Source organism: Cnephaeus nilssonii, assembly GCF_951640355.1.
Source record: "Cnephaeus nilssonii genome assembly, chromosome: 11".
NCBI classification, from domain to species: domain Eukaryota; kingdom Metazoa; phylum Chordata; class Mammalia; order Chiroptera; family Vespertilionidae; genus Cnephaeus; species Cnephaeus nilssonii.
Genome location: NC_137082.1, coordinates 69,127,820 through 69,141,153, shown reverse-complemented (window position 1 = coordinate 69,141,153; position 13,334 = coordinate 69,127,820). Strand labels below are relative to the sequence as shown.

The 13,334-nt window shown below is 51.3% G+C and overlaps 1 protein-coding gene across 1 annotated transcript; it reads right to left on the bottom strand.

Annotated features, from left to right (window-relative positions):
- Nucleotides 1-510: 510 nt before the first annotated feature.
- On the bottom strand, nt 511-13,242 carry WFDC5 (WAP four-disulfide core domain 5; the record flags this gene model as incomplete). Its single annotated transcript, XM_079783440.1, has 4 exons — nt 511-569; nt 7,349-7,489; nt 7,594-7,734; nt 13,158-13,242. 4 exons carry the CDS (start codon nt 13,240-13,242, stop codon nt 511-513), a joined length of 426 nt encoding a protein of 141 aa, XP_079639566.1.
- Nucleotides 13,243-13,334: the final 92 nt, after the last annotated feature.

Genomic DNA, 13,334 nt, shown 5'->3' with positions numbered 1-13,334 from the left:
CCTCTGTCAAGTGGAGATAAAAATGTCCGCCTCCAACTATGGTTAAAAGGTTAGCTGAACTAATGTCTTTATTGGGCTTGGCTCCCAGAAGAGGTTTAATACATCATCCACCTGTTTCACTGTCTCCGGGAGTCAGGCAAGTCTATCTCCACCTTAGATGCACCTGCTCTTCTCCAGGTCAGCTTCCTGCACTATGCAGAAACTAGCACCGTCCAGGGAAGGCTGGGGGATTGAGGTAGGTATAGAAGTGGTCGGCCTGCGTGGATATTCAGGAAATGTCAGTTTCCTGCCACTGCCCACTGTCTCTAAGCGCTGCTGGAACTGAGGGCCAGTGACTCACCTCCTGACCTCGGTAATGTCATCTGCACTGTGGGTTCGGTAATGCCTGCCTCCCGGGGTGGACAGGGATTGAATGTGCATCAAGCAGCTGGCCCAGTGCCTGGCAAGGAGTGGGCAGGGTGTCCTTCACTTACCCTGGGCTCGGCGTTGAAGCGAGTTGAGGTTTTGTCCTTAGATCTGTTGTGTGGCCGAAGGCCCGTCTCCTCCAGTCCGGGCTTTAGCGCTCTTATCTATAGAATGGGGACAACAGCACTTCAGTTGAAGGGTTATCGTGAGTATGTGTGCAAAACCCCTGGAACACAGTACGTGCTCTGGCATGTCTTTCTGGTCGGACCTGGGCTCCAATTCTGAGTCTGCCTCCTGTTGACCTTGAGCAGACCCTTCTCTGAGCTTCAGCTGCCCCGTCCATAAAGTGGGGAACACCCTCCTTCCCAGGAGAGCTGTGAGGATTACATGAGGCAAGGTGTTCAGCCGCAGCACAGTCCTGGCACATAAATTGTGCACAATAAATATGTGTGCACTGCAGCTGCATCCCACCCCTCCGCCTGGACTTGTCATCAAAAAAATGAGGTTTCTGCCTGGCCGGCGTGGCTCAGTGGTTGAGCCTCAACCTATGAACCAGGAGGTGAGGGTTCGATTCCCGGTCAGGGCACATGCTCCTGTTGCAAGCTCGATCCCCCATGTGGGCCGTGCAGGAGGCAGCGGATCAATGATTCTCTCTCATCATTGATGTTTCTCTTTCCCTCTCCCTTCCTCTCTGAAATCAATTTTTTTAAAAAATGTATTTTTTTTTAAAAAGGGAAGTCCCTAATCCAGTTCCATCACCATGAGCTGCCCCTCTGTGGGCAAACCCCTTTCTCTTTCTGGAGCTCACCTTCCTGTTTATGAAATGGGACAATTAATTCAACAAACATTCCCCAGTAAGAATCTGAGTACCAGTCGGAAAGATTAGTGATGTGCTCAACAGCTAGTCCATGCACAGGTAAGGCTGGGAACTAGGTTTTGTGATTCTCAAGACTCTCCCCACACTTGTACTGGTCACTTCCCTGGGCTCTGTGCACTGGTTTGAATCCCTACCGCAAACCCTCAGGGGAGGTTTTCTAACCCCACCTGACAGATGAACAGAACCAGCCTCAAAGCGGGGCCATCCCATACTGCTCCCTCCCTGGAGGGTCTCGTGGAGAGGGTGTGAGCACCCGGAACCGCAGCCCCCGCCTCCCAGTCGCGCAGCCCCCGCCCCTTCCCCGGACCACGCCCCTCCCCGAGGGCGGCCCCTTACCTGCCGCCCAGTGCGTCTGTCCCGGAAGGCGCCGAGGCCCGGGAGCCCCTGGCCGCCCCGGGCGGGTCTCTGCCTGGGTGGCCCCGCCGAGCCTCGCTGCTGTGGAGGTCCCGCTGCCCCCTCCTTCCCCGTCTTCCTCCGTCCCCCGCGGCTGAGGCCGCATCGATCGCTGCCGGGGGAAGGAGGGAGGCCGCGGGCGGCGGAGGCGGTGGTTTCTATTCCTGACTCGGTTCGGGGGTGTGAGGGTGTCTGGGGACCGGGCCCTACGGCTGGGACCTCCTCCCAAGTCAGAGACCTGGGGAGGGGCAGTCATTTAGGGGCCGGGGTCCCTCCTAAAGAGCAACAGTAATGACAGCTCCCCAAATGATGTGCCGGTCACTCTGCCTAAGGCGACTTATCCAAGGGGTTGCTCATACCAACTTGACAGGGACAGGGTCTTATGCTCCCCCTTTTACAGAGGGGCCCCAGTCACCTGCTCAGGGCACTTAGCTGGGAGTTGTGGACTTGAGAAAGAACTCCCCTCCTCTGCGCTGGGAGGCTGCCCAGGGGACCTGCGCTGGGAGGCTGCCCAGGGGACCTGCGCTGGGAGGCTGCCCAGGGGACCTGCGCTGAGAGGCTGCCCAGGGGACCTGCGCTGGGAGTTGGAGGAAGAGGCCTCACCCCCGGTGAGCCCCCGGCCTGCGGAGGACCTGCTCTTCCCCTGCCGGCTGCGAAGCCCAGAACAGATCCTTTGCCCCTTGGAGTTCAGTCTCCTCACCTGCCCAGAGGTTCCCGCTTCCCACCTCCCAGTGGGTTGTGAGGGTAAGGGGGAACGCTGACCAAGAGTTTGTCAAGGTTGTGTCATCTGCCAGCATTTATTGAGCACCTACTGTATGCCTGGTTGGGGAGAGGGTGCTGGAGATTAGACCTGGATACAAGAAAGGATTCCTGCTTTACAAATATTAATTGTTTTTAATAATAATGACCAACATTTAACAAGCACTTATATTGGGCTAAGTATTCTATAGGTCTCTCTCATTTAAGCTGCAAATATATCTGTGGGGTAGATGCTATTGTTATTCCAACCTCACAGATAAGAAATGTAAGGCTCGCCCAGTCTGCGTGGCTCAGTGGTTGAGCGTCAGCCTATGAATGGAAGGTCATAGTTCGATTCCGTGTCAGGGCACATGCCCTGGTTGTGGGCTCCATCCCCAGTAGGGGGTATGCAGGAGGCAGCCAATCAATGATTCTCTCTCATCATTGATGTTTTTATCTCTCTCTCCCTTCCTCTCTGAAATCAATAAAAATATGTTATTAAAAAAGAAGAAGAAATGTAAGGCTTAGAGAGGTGAAGCGACTTGCCCAAGGTCATATACCAACTTCTGAGTCCTCTAGAGCAGCACTGTTCAATAGATACAATGCAAGCCACCCATAGAACTGAAAGTTTTCTGATAGCAACATTAAAAAGAAGGAAACAGGTGAAATTAGCCTTAATAATATTGTTAGGTTGCCGAAGGAGGAATGCACAAGGCCAGAGTGGTGAGGGATTATGAATTTATTTGATCATCCGCACACCAGGTGGCTGAGCCTGGCCGGCTCCAGCACCCAGTGAGGTGAGTCAGCGGCTTTTAAAGGACTTTTGGCGGGATTTTTCTGGGCGGAGACCTCTTTATGCATACCCGGAGGGGAGAGAATGGAATGTGGTCACCGCAAGTGAAAAGTGGTCTTCAGCAAAGGGAATGTCCATAGTGAAATGTCCTAAAAAGCCAGTTCCTGGGGGAAGGGTATCAACTCAACTGCTCCATCAAACCTAGCAAATATATTTTACATAACCCAGGATATCCAAAATACTATAATCTCAGCATGGAATCAATCAGTAAATTATTAATGAGGTGTTGCATTTTCATTTTTGTACTAAGTCTTCAAAATCCAGTGATTAATTTTTCATTGCCGTGAAGTTACCACAAACTTAGCAACTTAAAACAATACACGTTTATTATCTCACAGTTTCCATAGGTCAGAAGTCTGTGCACAGCATGGCTGGATTCTCTACCCAGGGCCTCACTGGTTGAAGTCAAGATATCAACCAGGGCTATGGTTTTCATCTGGGGCTTGGGGTTCTCTTTCGAGCTCACAGATTACAGGCAGAATTCATTTCCTTGTGGTTGTAGGACTGAGGTCCCCTTTTCCTTCTGGCTGACTGCTGGGGATCCCTCTCAGTTGATAGAGGCTACATGTGGTTTCTTCATATGTGGCCCCATAGGCAGTTCACAACATGGATGTTTGCTTTCTTCCAAGCAAACCAGAGTGCTGGCTTCCTCTTCTGTGACCAGCCAGAGAAAATGCTCTGCTTTTAAAGGGCTCACTAGCTTAGGCCAGGCCCACCCATGACAATCTCCCTTTTGCCATATAACACACATTCACAGGTTCTACCTACACTCAAAGAGAAGATTACCCAGGGACAAGGGTCACTGGCAATCACTTAGAACTTTGCCCACTACATCCACCTACAGTAAATCTCAATTGGACTAATCACATTTTACGTGCTCAGTAGCCACATGTGACTAGTGGTTACCATATTGGACAGTGCAGCTCTAGGCTTTATCACTTCAGTTCTTCCCTCAAAATTAGAAAGAACAGGAGACACTTAGTGCTCATCTTAGCCAATTCCCTTATTTTCCCAACAAGGAAACTGAGGCAGATCTGCAGAGAAGCAGGTCTCCCACTTCCTGCCCTCGTATTCTGTCTGCAGCCTTCAATCCCCCCAAAAGTCAAGGGGTTCCCCCCTGAAGTTGGAGAGGTTGTTTCCAAAAAGATATGACAGATCTGTTTCCAAAGGGCCGAAGGAATGAAGCCAGGATCTGGTTTCGTCCCCAGGTCATGCTGGGGTTTGAGATGAATTCATGCTTGATAGAAATGGGAAGAGAGGCATATGGGCTGAATATATCTATACAGTGCCATGGATGGGCTACTCCCCCAAATCTCCTTCAGCTGCTGGCCTCAAGGACCATCTGAACCCATGGGGTTTTACCTAAAGAGTAAGCTTGATGTGGCATGAAGTACAGAAATTTTGGAATTAAGTAGACTGGGTGTGACATTGCAGCTTTTAGAATATCTCCTGATGATGTCTGCCTCCGGGTATTCATACCTTTGTGTAATCCCTTCCCCTTTCGCGTAAGACTTCCTGATTTGTTTCTAATGAACAGAATGGGACAAAAGTGACGGAATGTCACTTCCAGGATGAGGTTACAGAACATTTTGGCTCTGGGCTGGTTTTGATGAAGCAAATCGCCATTCTGGAAAGGCAAGGAAGTAAGGACAGCCACCCACCAACCACCAGCTAGGAACTAAGGAATTAAATTCAAATGCCCTCAAAAAACTGAAATTCTGTCAACAACCACATGAACTTGAAAGTGGCTCCTTCTCCAGTCGAGGCTCAAATGAAACCCCAATCTTGGCCAATATCTTGTCTTCAGCCTTGTGAGACCCAGAAGCCCAGGACTGACCCAGATTCTATCAGCGCACAAGCGGCGACCCAGCAGGTACAGCGGGGAGGATTCTGCCCACCTCCACCCTCTCCCCAAGCAGGTCCTGGATAAAGAGACAGCCAGGAATCCAGCTATCGGGGTCCAGGAATGTCCCTTGGGATGGCTGTCATTTCCTCATTGACTTCCCCCCTTCTTATCAGGCCCTGAATACAGATGGGGACCCGCAAGAAATGGAGGTGAGCCCTGCTCAGTGTTGCTCAGTGGTTAGAGTGTCAGCCTGCACACTGGAGGGTCATGGGTTTGATTCCCGTCAAGGGCATGTACCTGGGTTGCAGGTTTACTCCTGCCCCCGTCAGAGAGCATGTGTGAGGCAACCAGTCAATGTGTCTCTCTCACAGTGATGTTCCTCTCTCTCTCTCTCTCTCTCTCTCTCTCTCTCTCTCTCTCTCTCCCGCACACTCTTTACCTTCAACTCTCTCTGAAAAGCAATGGGGGGAAAATATCCTCAGGTGAGGATTAACAAAACAAACAAACAAAAAAGAAAGAAATGGAGGTGAATGAAGTATTGTCCAATGGTGGAGACAGACCCTCCTCAAAGTATGACATCCCAACTGCTCAAGCAACATTTCCCCAAATGTGGAGCAATTTGAAATGACCTTAGGGTATACCTGGATGCAACATTATCCAACAATGACTCGGAGTGAGTCTCGGGTTAGAGGCATGTGTCTTTAATCTTCACTTATTACAACAGAGAGCAAGCTTTAGACTCACAGTCTTGGCAGGTGGCAGCATCTAGCTAGAATTTAATAATGTTATTTAATACTGTTTAATTGGACATGATTTTAATGGAACATAGCGGTTTTCATTGCATTCACTTTTATAATCACACTAGAGGCCCAGTGCATGAATTTGTGCACCAGTGGGGTCCCTTGGTTTGGCCTGCAGGATCGTGCCAAAACCGGATTTCTGACATCCCCTGAGGGGTCCCAGATTGCGAGAGGGTGCAAGCCAGGCCGAGGGACCCCCACTGGTGCATGATCGGGATCGGGGAGGTTGGCTAGCTGGGGAGGGACCTCAGGAGGGCTCTAGGGTGTGTTCGGCCCTTCTCGCTCAGTCCCAATCAGCCAGACCCCAGCAGCAAGCTAACCTACCGATCAGAGCATCTGCCCCCTGATGGTCAGTGCACGTCATAGCGACTGGTTGAGTGGCCTTAGCATATCATTAGCATATTATGCTTTGATTGGTTGAATGGATGATCTGACACTTAGCATATTAGGCTTTTATTATATAGGATTCTATTTGTGCAAGTAATCCTGCTTATCCTATTTATAGCAGTCACATCAAGCTTTCCTTTTGAAATTACTTATATACAAAAGTGAGTCCACTTAAGGAAAAGCATTAGATAAACAGGAGTACAGGCAGTACACCAAACGTCACGACGCTATTTTGCAGGCATGGCGAACATTGTGTAAGGGGGGATGTGAACAGACATGTTCCGGAAACTGCTGGAACATACACTCAGGGCCTGGGGAGGGGCCAGGACCCCACACAGAGAGGCCTATCGGAATTGGGCATTTTAGGTGGCAGAAACACGTACACAGAGATGTGAAGGTGGGTGTCGGGAAGGATGAGGAGCTCAGTGTGGTGGTGGTACAGAGAGGAGTCCTTTGAGGTCTGGCCATGGACCTTGATTCCCAGGAGGAAAAACCTGGTGGATGGCTGCAGGGGAAGTCACCACGGATCGGTGTTTATCAGGAGGTTGGAACTGTCACCGGTGGAGACAGTGCTGTCTGGGTGGCAGGTCCCAGGCCCCGTCATCAGCCCTTCCTGCAGGGAACCCCATCCTGAGGTTCAGAGCCACGGATCCTAAACCAGAATTAGCCTGAGGAGAGGGAAGGAAAGGGTTAACCGCTCCCATAATAGGGCTCTGAGTTCTGGGCTTGATGGCCCATCCAGACCCCATCAGCCCAGGCCTGGTGGCCTCCGAAGGCAGGACTCTCCCCTCCCCCATCCTTCACAAGAGCAGCCTGAAGCTCAAAGCAGTTCAGGGTTGTGGTCCCGGGGACAAGTTCACCAAGAGAACCAAGGATCCCCAGTTCCTCCATCATCCTACCAGGACCCCTCGCACCCCATCCACTTCCCCATTGATGGCCACAGGGAGGCCCAGGCTCTGGGAAGGGATCCCATTAAGCGTGTTGAAGTGGATGGCATCTTAGAGCTGGGGCTCAGAGAGGGAAGAGCCTGCCTGGCACACAGGACATACCTCTGACGGGGTTCCGGCAGTCCCGGCCGCAGGCACTGAGGCAGCACCGGCTGCTGCCCCTGCAGTCTGCGTCCTGGTGGCACAGGTGCTGGATGGGGCTGAGGCAGCGCAGTCGGTCCTCGGGGCAGGTGCCCTGCTTCACTGCAATACAGGGGCCTGGGTGAGCCTGCCCGAGCCGCAGCCCTGGGGCTTGGGGCTTGGGGCTTGGGGCTTGGGCATTCAGCAAGGTGGAGAGGGACACTTACCGGTGACCCTACGGACACACTGGCGGAAGCAACTTTTGTGGCAGCATTTCATCTTTGAGGGACACTGGCTGTCGTCCACGCACTGGTCAGGCACCGACAGGAGGCAGGGCCCATCGTCTGGTGGACATCCCCCATGTCTCTCTGGAAGAGACCCCCCCAGATATTGCGGCTGGAGGCAGACCAGAGTTCTGGAATCAGGGCTGACCTGGGACTCACCAGCTCTGAATTCCCCTCCCTTTAGTTCTTGCCTGTCCTTTGGCAAGTTATTATTTGTTGTTGTTTTTTTATGGACTTGCTTTTATTTATTTATTTTTATTTAGCTCTTTCATAGAGGTATAATCGACATGCAACATTATGTTAGCCTCAGATGTACAAGGTAATGATTCAGTATTTGTATATATTAGAAAATGATCACCACGATAGGTCTAGTTAACATGTGTCACCATGCATTGTTAAAATTTTGTTCCTATGATGAAAACTTTTAAGATCTACTTTCTTAACAACTTTGAAAGATGCAATACAGGGTCATTGACTATAGATGCCATGCTGCACATGACATCCTCGTGACTTACTTGTTTTATAACTGGAAGCTTGTGCCTTTGAATCCCCTTCACCCATTTCGCTCACCCTCCACCCCTCCACTCCTGGCAACCACTGGTCTGTTCTCTGTATCTACGAGCTTGGTTTTCTTGGTTTTGTTTTGTGTTTTAGATTTCACATATAAGTTTTAGATTCCACGGCATTTGTCTTTCTCTGTCTATTTCACTCAGCATAATGCCCTCACGGTCCATCCACGTCACAAATGACTGGCAGCTTTCTAAAAATGTGTACTCCAAGCCTCAGTTTTCTGTTTATGAAATGGGAAGCTGGACTCCCTCCCTCTGGGCAGGTTTGAGACTGTTTGGCTGGGGCGGGGTGGGAATGCAGTTCAAAATCTCCACCTGCGCTAACCAGGCCGCGCCTGGCCTGGCCCCGGCCCCGGCCCGTCTCTCCAGCCTCATCCTCTTCACTCTTGTGGCTCCTGATCCACTCCAGTCCTCGGCTCTTTGCAGGGGCTCGCGTTGGCCATGCCCTCGCCTGCTGCTCTGTCCTCCACCCATTCACCAGGTCTCAGCTGAAACACCACGTCCTCAGGAGACCCTGCCTCCCTGACCCTAGAGTAACTCTGTCAGCCCACACACTCCCAGAGGCTCCTCCTTCAGTCGGTGATTCTGTCTCTATTTGTCTGCCTCTCTCACTTGCCCAGCAGCTATGACAATAGACATCCCTGCCCGCTTTGCTCACCATTAGGCTGACGCACAGCCCTTGACTCAAAACACGAGGGGCTCGGTGACTATTGAAAGGAAGGTTCTGAAGGGAGGCCCCGCATCGCAGGTGTGTCAGGTGTTGGCAGCCGGGCACATTGTCACACAGCCACCGCCGGCCACATCGGCCCTGTGCCCGTCACTGCTGCCAGCGGCACTGTTCCCGGGATCTGTATCAGCTTGTTCGTTCAGGCAGTCCTCTGAACAGTTCTAGAATGTTTTGCCCTGGAGCTTACCTGGCCACTTTTCTTGTTAGGATTTTGGGCCATTTCCAGATTTCATGCAAAAGGCTCACATCAATAGCTTCCTCCATGTATTGTAGAGGGAGAAAGCAAGGCCGGAAAGGAGCAGTGATTGCCCAGACCCACCAGGACTCAGAGTCCTCGTCTCCCAGGGCAATGCTCCTTCTGTCCTGCCCACCGCTCTGCTCTGGCCGCTGCTGGGCCCGGGGCCAGGAGCTGGTCCCTGGCCTTCTAGCACCTGAGAAAAGGGTCAAGAGCCACCTGAGGCAGCTGGATCCAGTGCTGTGACTTTTCCTGGTGTCCACCTTCCTCCTCCAGGCCTGACTCGGTGCTGGCTGCACACATAGTAGGCACCTTGCTCACACAGTAAGCGTTCAAAGTCAACTTCAGTTGAGTAATTGGGTTGGCTTAAATGGAATTGCCATTTCCTGCTGGAGAAAGAGCAGCTTAGTTTGTGGGGGACCCCCTACCCTGAGTAGCCTCTCCTTCTCAGGCTGGAGCTGGGAGGGGCCTTGGGAGGCTCTCTGGGGTCCAGCCCTGGTCAGAGGGGTTCAGGCCACAAGGAGCTGGGCAAACCGAGCTGCCTGAACTGGGTGGCGTGGGTCAGGTCTTAGAATCACGGAGAGCTTCTGGGGGGAGGGCCAGGACCTAAGCCTTGAGGAAAGACAGACAGACAGGAAGGGAGGTGAGAACTGGCATTTCAAGTGGGGAGAACTGTGGCAGCAGCAGGGGAGGTGGGAATAAGAACCTGGAGGGACAGTGTGAGAGGGTCTGGTGGGTTACACTCAAGTCTTCATCTGCCTTCCTAACCTTCCCTCCCGATCCAGGTTCCCCGCCCACAGATGTGTACACAGAGACACGGTCATGTACACACACTGACAGCCACACAGTACTGTCTTCTGGATATGCTCACTCAAAGATTGAGAGTCCTACCCAATCACAGCTAAATATACATATTTATGCACACAGACATAGGTACACATACATAGTCAACTATGCAAATACACTTAGATATACTGTATAAGCACAATTAGCTATGGGCTTAACCATATGGAATGCAAATATTCAACTTTTTTGATCTACAAAAAGAGCAACTTTATATGGTTTGACCTATTCATATATATGTGTGTATGTGTCCTATATATAGTTATATATATAAGATAGTTATCTATAATAATAAAAGTGTAGTATGCTAATTAGACCGGTCAGCTGAACAATCTTCCGAACATCATTCTGGACATCCTTCTGGATGAAGCCACAGCAGTGGGGCCAAGGCAGAGGCAGTTAGGGGCCATCAGGCAGGCAGGGGAGCAGTTAGGGGCGATCAGGCAGGCAGGCAGAGTGGTTAGGGGTGATCAGGCAGGCAGGCAGAGTGGTTAGGGGTGATCAGGCAGGCAGGCAGAGGCGGTTAGGGGCGATCAGGCAGGCAGCCAGGCCAGTGGTTAGGAGCCAGTGGTCCAGGATTGCGAGAGGGTGCAGGCTGGGCTGAGGCCCCCCCCCCCCATGCACAATGTCACACCCTCTAGTGTATGTATAAACACAGTTATGTGAACAAATACAGGGTGTTCCAAAAAATGTATACATACTTTGAATAATTATAAAGGCAGTGTTCATTAAAATACATTTCATTTTCAAAATGTAAAAGAGCCCAGCCGGTGTGACTCAGTGGTTGAGTGCCAACATATGAACCAGGAGGTCACAGTCAGGGCATATGCCTGGGTTGGGGCTCGATCCCTAATAGGGGACATGCAGGAGGCAGCCAATCAATGATTCTCTCTCATCATTGATGTTTCTATCTCTCTCTTCTTCTCCCTTCCTCTCTGAAATCAATAGAAATATACTAATTTTTTAAAAGTAATAGAATCTACAGACATTGTATGTATATATTTTTGGGGACACCCTGTATATGTCCATATGAATAAATATACAGGCAAACTGCCATATATACATGTCTATACACATAAATACAGGGGAGGGAAAAGCAGGTTTACAGTTGTTCTTATAGAAAATAATACAATAATTAATAAATAATAATACAAGAATAAACTCTGTTTTGTGTACTCACAAATGCAAACTGACTTTTGCCCACACCATACATATACACAGAAATTACACATACACCCAGACATGCAGTCATGTATATGTGAACATGTAGCATGGGTGTGAACAGAGACATGAACATACACACACAGTCATGTGCACAACCACATGCAAAGAGCTAAAGACACAGGTCTCTTCAGAATACAATACGACCGTTGAAAACACTTGCTAGACACTCTCTGTCAGGGACTGTGCCCGGCCCTCTATGTCAGACACCCAGACATATTTGAGTGTGTGTGGAGGGAATCTGATAAACAGAGGTGACTGCGCTTCCACGGAAAATAAACTAAGACATCCCTTCCCTCAACTCTGCTGCTTTCCTCCACTGTCTGAAATTCCAGAGAGCCAGGCAGAGGTCTCACGGGGGAAACCCGGGAACACGCAGATGCGATGAACTGGAGGCGACCAGCATGTGTTATTCCATTTACTCCTGAGAGAGAGGGATGAGACCCCATTTTACAAGGAGTAGGTTTGGGAGGCAAGTCTTCCTGATTACAAAGACCCGCCCGCAGCAGCCACCTTTGACACTGACTCAGAGGCAGTCTTTATCCTTGGGCAAGTGGTTTCCCACGGAGCCTCGGTTTCCTCATCTGCAAAATGGGCATAGAAATAGTTGTGACCTCCCAGCCTTGCAGGGAGGAGGAATGTGGTGATGGCATGTGACTCACAGCCAGCATGGGGTCTGGCCTTGGAACTTGCCAGCACCCTTCCCTCCTGGGAGTTCTGAGCACTCTCCTCCCCAAACCAGCTCATCCCCAGGGAGAGAGCCCTGCCTCTGAGGAAGGCATAAGTTAGGCTAGAGGGGCCCTGGCTGGTGTGGCTTAGTTGGTTGAGCATTGTCCCATGCACTGAAAAGTCACCAGTTTGATTCCTGGTCAGGGCACATGCCCAGGTTGGGGGTTCAATCCTCAATTGGGGTGTATACAGGAGGCAACCAATCGATGTTTCTCTCACATCCATGTTCCTATCTATCTATCTATCTATCTATCTATCTATCTATCTATCTATCTATCTCCCTCTTCCTTTCTCTCTCTAAGACAGCAGTCGCAACCGGTGGTCCACGAGGTCCAAAAGGTTGGCGACCGCGGCTCTAAGAAATCAGTAAAAACATTTTTTTTTTTCAGTTAGGCTAGAGGTGGCACAGAGGATGCAGGGAACTGCTCCCCAGGGCCCTGTAGAGGAGGGGACCTGCCCCCTTTACTGTCCCCTTCCCAAGACAGGGCCAGGGCTGCACAGGTGTATGTAGGTCAGAGTGTTCCAGCCCAGAAGGGATGGAAGTGGAGGCCTCGCCCAGGTGAGGAGGCACCTGTCTAGCTACTCCAGCAGCCTGGCCTCCCCTCCCTGGTGACAGGTCAGCCCCAGCCTTTTGCGGGGGAGGCGGGGAGAAAAGAAGAAGGGCTAGAGCTTCCTCCCAACAGATCCAGATCTAAAAAAAGCCACATCCCTACTCAATTCAGGAGTCCCTTCCACAGATGGGGCTGGGGGACGGAGAGGGCCTGAGAAAGAAGCCAGACCAGGCACGGCCTGTTGGCCACAGAGGACCACAGGAAGGGTCATCTCCTTGCCATGTGGACCCACAGACCCATACACCTCCGTGGAGACCACCAGAGCAGAGGGTACAAACAGATTTGTCCCCTGACCCACAGTACACGGAGATGGGCATGCGTGCAGCCAGAACCTCACACTCAGCTGTGTATCAGGCACGGACGAGCACAGAGAAACTGGCAGGAAGATGTTTACAGACATAGACATGGACAAGCTGACGGGCACAAACAAAACATGCCCACTGAGAAGTAGACATCCACAGCACAGACACACACAGACACACACTGAGTTACCTGCCTCCCCCAGCCCTTAAGCTCCCTAGAGAGGCAGAAACCACCTGGTACCTGGAGGAAAGGAACCCACGCTCACTCACCTCCCTTCCTCCTGCCCGAGACAGCAGGCAGCTGGCTCCCCAAAGCCAGGAGGGCCACCAGGAGGAGGAGGTTCCAGGCCCTCATATTTCTGCTGCGGCACCTAATAAGGTCAGGGCCCAGGGGCCCCTAAATTAACACCTGCGGCCCCAGGGAGGCCACGGCAGCTAAGGGAAGGA